Source organism: Plectropomus leopardus, unplaced genomic scaffold (assembly GCF_026936395.1).
Source record: "Plectropomus leopardus strain MGB_pleo_1.0 unplaced genomic scaffold, ASM2693639v1 Contig25, whole genome shotgun sequence".
NCBI classification, from domain to species: domain Eukaryota; kingdom Metazoa; phylum Chordata; class Actinopteri; order Perciformes; family Serranidae; genus Plectropomus; species Plectropomus leopardus.
In genome coordinates, this window is record NW_028274699.1 from 103,617 (window position 1) to 114,498 (window position 10,882).

At 41.8% G+C, this 10,882-nt stretch overlaps 1 protein-coding gene and 1 pseudogene across 1 annotated transcript; both read right to left on the bottom strand.

Moving 5' to 3' along the window:
• Positions 1 to 3,131: 3,131 nt before the first annotated feature.
• Positions 3,132 to 5,410, bottom strand: LOC148185432 (uncharacterized). Its single transcript, XM_088074919.1, has 4 exons — positions 5,112 to 5,410; positions 4,049 to 4,196; positions 3,753 to 3,957; positions 3,132 to 3,433 (listed from the first exon to the last, which is right to left on the bottom strand). Exons 1-4 carry the CDS (start codon positions 5,408 to 5,410, stop codon positions 3,132 to 3,134), a joined length of 954 nt encoding a protein of 317 aa, XP_087931045.1.
• A 2,857-nt stretch (positions 5,411 to 8,267) lies between these two features.
• On the bottom strand, positions 8,268 to 10,561 carry LOC148185433 (uncharacterized; annotated as a pseudogene).
• Between the last annotated feature and the right edge of the window lie 321 nt (positions 10,562 to 10,882).

Consider the following 10,882-nt stretch of genomic DNA (forward strand, 5'->3'; position numbering starts at 1 on the left):
GTTTAGCCTACCCTTTGGCCTGGGGGTACAAGGGGCTGCTGGGGATGTGCCTGAACTGGTACTCCTTCGCAAACTGCTTGAACTGTTCTGATGAAAACTGCGGTCCGTTATCTGATATCACAGTCTCTGCAGTTCCATGTCTAGCAAAGGCCTCTTTAACAGCACTGATAGTGACCTCTGCCGACATGTATTTGAGTTGTGCTACTTCAATATATCTTGAGAAAAAGTCAATGATCAAAAGGTACTGTTTCTTTGACCACTCAAACAGATCCATGCCTACCTTCTGCCATGGGCGGTGTGGAAGTGGAGTGGGTAACAGTGGTTCACGGTTCTGTAGTCTGTATTTTGACATGTTTCACACTTGTCCACCATTTGGCCTATCTGTGCTGCGATGCCGGGCCACCAGACTGACTCCTTGGCTCTAGCCCTGCATTTCGAGATCCCTTGATGGCCTTCGTGCAGATGCTGCAGAACGTCTCCTCTCAGAGGTGATGGTATCACAAGTCTGTCTCCTTTCATGAGAAACGTCATACAGATTTGGAGAAAAAAGTCAACTTCATAGATAACAGTGTAAATATACATAGATATTTTTGGGAGTCAAAGTCATAAGTATTGAAATGTCCTCATCTATATAGGCTACTGTTTAGGCTTGTCTTCTGATAGGTTGAATTCCCACTGTAGCCTGGATGCACTTTAATTTGTTGTGGTGCGGTATTTAGTTGTCCTTGCATGAATGACCTTTTTGTTTCTTGTGCTGTATTTGATTTCAATCTGTGTTTACTGCCCTCATTGAGAGTTTGTGTTTCTAATTGTTCAAAAAAAGGGAAAAAAAACCAAACAAAAGTAACTTGGGGATACATTTTTATCTTATGTGTGAACATGTTACACTGTAATGACGTGGCCGTAGCATTTGTGTTACTTTTAATAAATTGCATTTTCATTCTATCCGGTTAAACAGGTCAGTGCCAGTAGTCTGTACATTACAGATGATGCAAACAGAGCCATTCTGCCAGAGGCAGCGGGCATTTTTCCACCTTCGATCTTAACAATCGCATGCATTATGAGCTCCATGGAGAGCCAGAGCAAAGCCAGCCACCTGCAAGCAGAGCACCTCCACCCATTGCTGCTGTCCCCTCTTTTCACTTCATGCACCGAGCCTCATCATCTTCTGCTTCTACGTCTAATGAAAGTGCAACTTCACATGGAATTCCACGAGCTGGTGCCAAGATCCCAGCAAAATCATTCCATAGCTACAGTACATACAATATGCAGCTGATCCCTGCTGCTAAACTTTTATCCTATGATATATTTACTGTTACAAAAAAAGAACACTGCCTTCAAGTCAGACATTTAACCAGATTTTCTTTAAGGATGAACTCAATAGTGATTTTGAACCATCTGTGATTTATACCCAGGTCAGTCCATATTGGTGAAATAGTGAATGGCAAGCTCAGTACTTCCATGACAATGGCCATTCGCTTTTCGGAAGCTGAGGCAAATGTTGAAGGAAGAACTGCAAAGGTGCAGGCTGCCATAAACTCTGATGAGTCACTTACCCTAACAGACAGCCAAGGAAATGAAATCTTGGACTGCGAAGGCATAAGAAGTAAGTTGTATGATCAGAAATTGTTTGTGTGTTTTTAATGAACTTTAAAGATTTGAAATACATTAAGTGAAGTTAATGTTGTCTGACTCTTTAGGTTCCAAGTACTGGATCTCAAACTCCAGGAAAGTCTATGCCATCACTGACTATGACTTTGTGGAGTTACAGAATGGAAGAAGAGCCAAAGTAAGGTCATACAACATTTGATGTGAAGATGAAATCATATCATTTTAAACAAAGCAAGTGTTAATTTGCAATAGCTGCAACCACATGATATGCACATTTCTGAAATGCAGGATGGTAGGGCCAGCCCAGCCTGCTCAGCCACCCTACATTTTGAAATTTCCAACACCCCTTTTAGCCATTTCGACTTCACACACTTGACCTTCATGCCAAATTTCAGGTTCCTGCATCCACAAACACACACACACGCCACCATACCAGATTTCAGCCTCTAAGCTCGCAGCCCTAGTTAGTATTTAAACCTATTTTGGTAGAATTTGTTTGTGTTGATCCTGTATGAAGTCATTATGATTTGAGGCAGTTTGCCAAACTTACTGTATTTTGTCTGGAAAACTCCTAAGTTGATGCCTTTAATGAGTAAATATTCAGAAAGATTTTCAAACATTTGTTGGTGTGCACCATTGAGAAATCTTGAGTCTGTTATTTTCTGTTAAGTCGAAGGTCCCAAGGTAGTTCAAAATCTCAAGACAGTTCAAGCCTAGAAGAAGTCATTAGTAACATTGAGCACCTGAAGCAAGCTGCTGAGAGCCTCCCTGACATCACCTCAACAATAAACCAGCTGTCTGAGCTTGTCAAGGCCAAAAGTGCAGCAGTAGCTGCTGCCTCTCTGCACCCTATTAAGGATGCCTTCACCTGTATGGTTTGTCGAGGTATGATTATGTAACAATACACAACAGAACACAATACAGCCTTCAGATAATATTCTTATTTTTTATTCAAAGTAACCATTCATATCTGTTTTCTGCATATGTTTTCTTTGTTTAAACCTTACAGCTGTGATGAAGGAGCCCATGTTTTCCACCTGCTGTGAGTCTCTGCTTGGATGCCGTACATGTGTGGAGCATTGGCTGTTAACTTCAGATCTCTGTCTGAAATGCAGACAAGATGGGTTTGCCTCCAAGCTCAACCAGGTCAAGGGTCTTTCTGCTGTCTTGTACACAGTGTCTGCAGCTTTCCATGAAGAGGAGTAACCTATTCTGGATCTGCACTAAATGTTAAATCACATCAGCTACCTCTAAGCTGTCCTCCATGTAAGTTTATAAAGGGAATAGTTAAAACCGATTCAGATGCTACAGTCTGTACAGTATATCTGATTTTGAGCACAGCCTGGTTACATGAACAAAAAAGAACTTTGAGAACTGTGAGATTGTAAGTGCCATTTGTTTATTTTAAAATTTGTAGTGCACTTTATGTACAGTTCAGTGTACTGTTTAACAGAGCGTTTACTGTGTGAAATAAATACTTTTCTAAAGAAAAAATTCACAATGCATTTCACTGTAACAGGTCACACACATCTTCTGGTGATTGCAATAAGACACTTAACTGCATCTTTGAAAGGGCCATAGTTATTGTGAACCACATTTTGGTGTAGTGACAGCAAGTCAAAGTGGGAATTAAACTCAGTTTCAGCCATTTGTTGAGCTTCTTCAGAGGTGAAAGGGACACATCCAAAAATGGATTCTCTTTTCAAGGCGGATCCCAACTCCTGCTGATACAGATCAGCTGCAACACCACCAACAGGCAGGAGATCCTCGGGAAGTTTGGCAGGACACCCTTCTTTAGCCAGCTCATTTGGGATTCCCTTACCTGCAAGACAGGGCAATGAGTAGTGAGACTGAAGGAATTACAGTGATGGGTCAAAACTTGAATGGCAAAATTGTTTGAGCAATCATCAGCATTTTAGAAATTTGAGTTGTCAATACTGAATTTGAACGTAATTTTGTGTTATTTTATTCTTTTTCAGATGTTTCGAGGCCCATCTGTTTTTGAGAATACAGTTGAACTGCAAAACTCTTCTATATTCAAGAAAAAAAAAAAAAAGCTCTTGTGTCAGTATTGGCAGAGATCCAAATTCTGGGATTGGATGGGAGCTGAAAACATAATTGGATCTCTAGCAGAATCATACCAGGGATGCTGTGTGCATTCCATGCTTCTACGACATTTGTGAGGCCAATCCTAGCCATCTGGCAGGTGAGGTTTGATACGCAATACTTTGATAAGTTGTCCTCCATATCCAGTTCTTCCTGGTCCAACAGCTGTACCAAAGCCGTCTTCAATGGGTAGTTGACTCGCGCATTCACCTCAACCCACATTCTCTCTATCACATGGTTCTGTGTGGGTTTTAAGGACAGTGTCAGTCTGCATGCTCTCATTAGAAGTATGCATCAATTCCAAGACACCAGGACAGCTTGACACACTTACCCTTGTAGAAGGTGTCTGAATGTAGGGCTGCCTTTGAAGATTGTGTCTGTGCTCTGCCAGCATTTCCTGGATGAATAACATCAGGTAAAACTCTCTCCCACAGTCAACTCTGACCTGGTCCCATAGTCCATAGGAAAGCACAGCAGGTCTGAGAATAAACAAACAAAAATATGACCTTTTATATCAAATTAACTCTCCTGTTGTTAGGGGAAGAAGGAAAAAGAGAGGAAGGGAGGAAAGGAAAGAAGGATGAAATAAAGAAGGAAAGGGATGAAGGAAAGAGGGGTATCAAAGGAGGAAGGAAAGAGAGAAGGAGGAGGGAATGAAAGAAGGATAAAGGAGGAAGGTGAGATGAAAGAAAGCATTATGGGACGTCTAGTGTAACAATCCTACCATTACACCTCCTCCTTTTAGCTAAAGTCATACTCATTTTCAACCAAACAACAATAAAGCATTTGACAGCTTGTATGAACATTAATGTACTGTATACTCATTTCAACATAAACATTGTAATGCTTCTCCGTTTTCTTTCTGTTAACACCATAAACACAAACTGTCTCAGAACTGCATAAACAGCATTTTGAACATTCGTTTTGTCACTTAAACAAACAGGTGTCCTCTATTTCACCAATCTAGCCTATAAGGAGGTCTTACAACTTGTCCAAACCGTGGAAAGAAATCTGTAGCTCTAAGGTGACTCCTGTTTCTTCTTAGAAAACCTGTCAGTCTCAACCATGTAAGATCTGGGATTACTGGCAGGTCTAACTACTGCTCCTGTAGTTCCTTCTGTAATAATCCAAACTTTCTGTCCCAGTTGTTAGTTTTGGAAGTGGTCTGGTACGGTGGTTCAGGTTGTAGTGTTTTGCCTGCCTCACCTCCCTCCTCATCCTTCTTTTCGTAAACCTTGCAAGTCTGGTCACTTAGGATCCAGCTTGGGTGTGGGCTGAGGTAGAGGTGTGCAGGTTTCTCCCATTAGCAGCTGAGCTGGCGAGGATCCATGTTCCACCGGGATGCCTCTGTACACCAGCAGTGCTCTGTTGAAGTCATTGTCCTTTTTCCCCACAAGTCCTTGATGATATGAACAGTGTGTTTAGCCTCCCCTTTGGCCTGGGGGTACCAGGGGCTGCTCGTGATGTGCCTGAACTGGTACTCCTTCGCAAACTGCTTGAACTGTTCTGATGAAAACTGCGGTCCGTTATCTGATATCACAGTCTCTGCAGTTCCATGTCTAGCAAAGGCCTCTTTAACAGCACTGATAGTGACCTCTGCCGACATGTATTTGAGTTGTCCTACTTCAATATATCTTGAGAAAAAGTCAATGATCAAAAGGTACTGTTTCTTTGACCACTCAAACAGATCCATGCCTACCTTCTGCCATGGGCGGTGTGGAAGTGGAGTGGGTAACAGTGGTTCACGGTTCTGTAGTCTGTATTTTTGACATGTTTCACACTTGTCCACCATTTGGCCTATCTGTGCTGCGATGCCGGGCCACCAGACTGACTCCTTGGCTCGAGCCCAGCATTTCGAGATCCCTTGATGGCCTTCGTGCAGACGCTGCAGAACGTCTCCTCTCAGAGGTGATGGTATCACAAGTCTGTCTCCTTTCATGAGAAACGTCATACAGATTTGGAGAAAAAAGTCAACTTCATAGATAACAGTGTAAATATACATAGATATTTTTGGGAGTCAAAGTCATAAGTATTGAAATGTCCTCATCTATATAGGCTACTGTTTAGGCTTGTCTTCTGATAGGTTGAATTCCACTGTAGCCTGGATGCACTTTAATTTGTTGTGGTGCGGTATTTAGTTGTCCTTGCATGAATGACCTTTTTGTTTCTTGTGCTGTATTTGATTTCAATCTGTGTTTACTGTCCTCATTGAGAGTTTGTGTTTCTAATTGTTCAAAAAAGGAAAAAAACCAAACAAAAGTAACTTGGGGATACATTTTATCTTATGTGTGAACATGTTACACTGTAATGACGTGGCCGTAGCATTTGTGTTACTTTTAATAAATTGCATTTTTCATTCTATCCGGTTAAACAGGTCAGTGCCAGTAGTCTGTACATTACAGATGATGCAAACAGAGCCATTCTGCCAGAGGCAGCGGGCATTTTTCCACCTTCGATCTTAACAATCGCATGCATTATGAGCTCCATGGAGAGCCAGAGCAAAGCCAGCCACCTGCAAGCAGAGCACCTCCACCCATTGCTGCTGTCCCTCTTTTCGCTTCATGCACCGAGCCTCATCATCTTCTGCTTCTACGTCTAATGAAAGTGCAACTTCACATGGAATTCCACGAGCTGGTGCCAAGATCCCAGCAAAATCATTCCATAGCTACAGTACATACAATATGCAGCTGATCCCTGCTGCTAAACTTTTATCCTATGATATATTTACTGTTACAAAAAAAAGAACACTGCCTTCAAGTCAGACATTTAACCAGATTTTCTTTAAGGATGAACTCAATAGTGATTTTGAACCATCTGTGATTTATACCCAGGTCAGTCCATATTGGTGAAATAGTGAATGGCAAGCTCAGTACTTCCATGACAATGGCCATTCGCTTTCGGAAGCTGAGGCAAATGTTGAAGGAAGAACTGCAAAGGTGCAGGCTGCCATAAACTCTGATGAGTCACTTACCCTAACAGACAGCCAAGGAAATGAAATCTTGGACTGCGAAGGCATAAGAAGTAAGTTGTATGATCAGAAATTGTTTGTGTGTTTTTAATGAACTTTAAAGATTTGAAATACATTAAGTGAAGTTAATGTTGTCTGACTCTTTAGGTTCCAAGTACTGGATCTCAAACTCCAGGAAAGTCTATGCCATCACTGACTATGACTTTGTGGAGTTACAGAATGGAAGAAGAGCCAAAGTAAGGTCATACAACATTTGATGTGAAGATGAAATCATATCATTTTAAACAAAGCAAGTGTTAATTTGCAATAGCTGCAACCACATGATATGCACATTTCTGAAATGCAGGATGGTAGGGCCAGCCCAGCCTGCTCAGCCACCCTACATTTTGAAATTTCCAACACCCCTTTTAGCCATTTCGACTTCACACACTTGACCTTCATGCCAAATTTCAGGTTCCTGCATCCACAAACACACACACACGCCACCATACCAGATTTCAGCCTCTAAGCTCGCAGCCCTAGTTAGTATTTAAACCTATTTTGGTAGAATTTGTTTGTGTTGATCCTGTATGAAGTCATTATGATTTGAGGCAGTTTGCCAAACTTACTGTATTTTGTCTGGAAAACTCCTAAGTTGATGCCTTTAATGAGTAAATATTCAGAAAGATTTTCAAACATTTGTTGGTGTGCACCATTGAGAAATCTTGAGTCTGTTATTTTTCTGTTAAGTCGAAGGTCCCAAGGTAGTTCAAAATCTCAAGACAGTTCAAGCCTAGAAGAAGTCATTAGTAACATTGAGCACCTGAAGCAAGCTGCTGAGAGCCTCCCTGACATCACCTCAACAATAAACCAGCTGTCTGAGCTTGTCAAGGCCAAAAGTGCAGCAGTAGCTGCTGCCTCTCTGCACCCTATTAAGGATGCCTTCACCTGTATGGTTTGTCGAGGTATGATTATGTAACAATACACAACAGAACACAATACAGCCTTCAGATAATATTCTTATTTTTTATTCAAAGTAACCATTCATATCTGTTTTCTGCATATGTTTTCTTTGTTTAAACCTTACAGCTGTGATGAAGGAGCCCATGTTTTCCACCTGCTGTGAGTCTCTGCTTGGATGCCGTACATGTGTGGAGCATTGGCTGTTAACTTCAGATCTCTGTCTGAAATGCAGACAAGATGGGTTTGCCTCCAAGCTCAACCAGGTCAAGGGTCTTTCTGCTGTCTTGTACACAGTGTCTGCAGCTTTCCATGAAGAGGAGTAACCTATTCTGGATCTGCACTAAATGTTAAATCACATCAGCTACCTCTAAGCTGTCCTCCATGTAAGTTTATAAAGGGAATAGTTAAAAACCGATTCAGATGCTACAGTCTGTACAGTATATCTGATTTTGAGCACAGCCTGGTTACATGAACAAAAAAGAACTTTGAGAACTGTGAGATTGTAAGTGCCATTTGTTTATTTTAAAATTTGTAGTGCACTTTATGTACAGTTCAGTGTACTGTTTAACAGAGCTTTTACTGTGTGAAATAAATACTTTTCTAAAGAAAAAAAATTCACAATGCATTTCACTGTAACAGGTCACACACATCTTCTGGTGATTGCAATAAGACACTTAACTGCATCTTTGAAAGGGCCATAGTTATTGTGAACCACATTTTGGTGTAGTGACAGCAAGTCAAAGTGGGAATTAAACTCAGTTTCAGCCATTTGTTGAGCTTCTTCAGAGGTGAAAGGGACACATCCAAAATGGATTCTCTTTTCAAGGCGGATCCCAACTCCTGCTGATACAGATCAGCTGCAACACCACCAACAGGCAGGAGATCCTCGGGAAGTTTGGCAGGACACCCTTCTTTAGCCAGCTCATTTGGGATTCCCTTACCTGCAAGACAGGGCAATGAGTAGTGAGACTGAAGGAATTACAGTGATGGGTCAAAACTTGAATGGCAAAATTGTTTGAGCAATCATCAGCATTTTAGAAATTTGAGTTGTCAATACTGAATTTGAACGTAATTTTGTGTTATTTTATTCTTGTTCAGATGTTTCGAGGCCCATCTGTTTTTGAGAATACAGTTGAACTGCAAAACTCTTCTATATTCAAGAAAAAAAAAGCTCTTGTGTCAGTATTGGCAGAGATCCAAATTCTGGGATTGGATGGGAGCTGAAAACATAATTGGATCTCTAGCAGAATCATACCAGGGATGCTGTGTGCATTCCATGCTTCTACGACATTTGTGAGGCCAATCCTAGCCATCTGGCAGGTGAGGTTTGATACGCAATACTTTGATAAGTTGTCCTCCATATCCAGTTCTTCCTGGTCCAACAGCTGTACCAAAGCCGTCTTCAATGGGTAGTTGACTCGCGCATTCACCTCAACCCACATTCTCTCTATCACATGGTTCTGTGTGGGTTTTAAGGACAGTGTCAGTCTGCATGCTCTCATTAGAAGTATGCATCAATTCCAAGACACCAGGACAGCTTGACACACTTACCCTTGTAGAAGGTGTCTGAATGTAGGGCTGCCTTTGAAGATTGTGTCTGTGCTCTGCCAGCATTTCCTGGATGAATAACATCAGGTAAAACTCTCTCCCACAGTCAACTCTGACCTGGTCCCATAGTCCATAGGAAAGCACAGCAGGTCTGAGAATAAACAAACAAAAAATATGACCTTTTATATCAAATTAACTCTCCTGTTGTTAGGGGAAGAAGGAAAAAAGAGAGGAAGGGAGGAAAGGAAAGAAGGATGAAATAAAGAAGGAAAGGGATGAAGGAAAGAGGGGGTATCAAAGGAGGAAGGAAAGAGAGAAGGAGGAGGGAATGAAAGAAGGATAAAGGAGGAAGGTGAGATGAAAGAAAGCATTATGGGACGTCTAGTGTAACAATCCTACCATTACACCTCCTCCTTTTAGCTAAAGTCATACTCATTTTCAACCAAACAACAATAAAGCATTTGACAGCTTGTATGAACATTAATGTACTGTATACTCATTTCAACATAAACATTGTAATGCTTCTCCGTTTTCTTTCTGTTAACACCATAAACACAAACTGTCCCAGAACTTCATAAACAGCATTTTGAACATTCGTTTTGTCACTTGAACAAACAGGTGTCCTCTATTTCACCAATCTAGCCTATAAGGAGGTCTTACAACTTGACCAAACCGTGGAAAGAAATCTGTAGCTCTAAGGTGACTCCTGTTTCTTCTTAGAAAACCTCTATCAGTCTCAACCATGTAAAATCTGGGATTACTGGCAGGTCTAACTACTGCTCCTGTAGTTCCTTCTGTAATAATCCAAACTTTCTGTCCCAGTTGTTAAGTTTTGGAAGTTTTCTGGTACGGTGGTTCAGGTTGTAGTGTTTTGCCTGCACTCACCTCCCCTCCTCATCCTTCTTTTGTAAACCTTGCAAGTCCAGCCACTTAGGATCCAGCTTGGGTGTGGGCTGAGGTAGAGGTGTGCAGGTATCTCCCATTAGCACCTGAGCTGGTGAGAATCCATGTTCCACCGGGATGCCTCTGTACACCAGCAGTGCTCTGTTGAAGTCATTGTCCTTTTCCCACAAGTCCTTGATGATATGAACAGTATGTTTAGCCTCCCCTTTGGCCTGGGGGTACCAGGGGCTGCTCGTGATGTGCCTGAACTGGTACTCCTTCGCAAACTGCTTGAACTGTTCTGATTAAAACTGCGGCCCGTTATCTGATATCACAGTCTCTGCAGTTCCATGTCTAGCAAAGGCCTCTTTAACAGCACTGATAGTGACCTCTGCCGACATGTATTTGAGTTGTGCTACTTCAATATATCTTGAGAAAAAGTCAATGATCAAAAGGTACTGTTTCTTTGACCACTCAAACAGATCCATGCCTACCTTCTGCCATGGGCGGTGTGGAAGTGGAGTGGGTAACAGTGGTTCACGGTTCTGTAGTCTGTATTTTTGACATGTTTCACACTTGTCCACCATTTGGCCTATCTGTGCTGCGATGCCGGGCCACCAGACTGACTCCTTGGCTCTAGCCCTGCATTTCGAGATCCCTTGATGGCCTTCGTGCAGATGCTGCAGAACGTCTCCTCTCAGAGGTGATGGTATCACAAGTCTGTCTCCTTTCATGAGAAACGTCATACAGATTTGGAGAAAAAAGTCAACTTCATAGATAACAGTGTAAATATACATAGATATTTTTGGGAGTCAAAGTCATAAG

Coding starts and splice junctions, on each gene's coding strand:
- LOC148185432 (XM_088074919.1), bottom strand. CDS start 5,410: ATGGATCTGTTTGAGTGGTCAAAGAAACAGTACCTTTTGATCATTGAC. Junction 3,958..4,048: donor TTCAGACACCTTCTACAAGG/GTAAGTGTGTCA, acceptor AAACCCACACAG/AACCATGTGATAGAGAGAAT. Junction 3,434..3,752: donor GAATGCACACAGCATCCCTG/GTATGATTCTGC, acceptor CCTGTCTTGCAG/GTAAGGGAATCCCAAATGAG.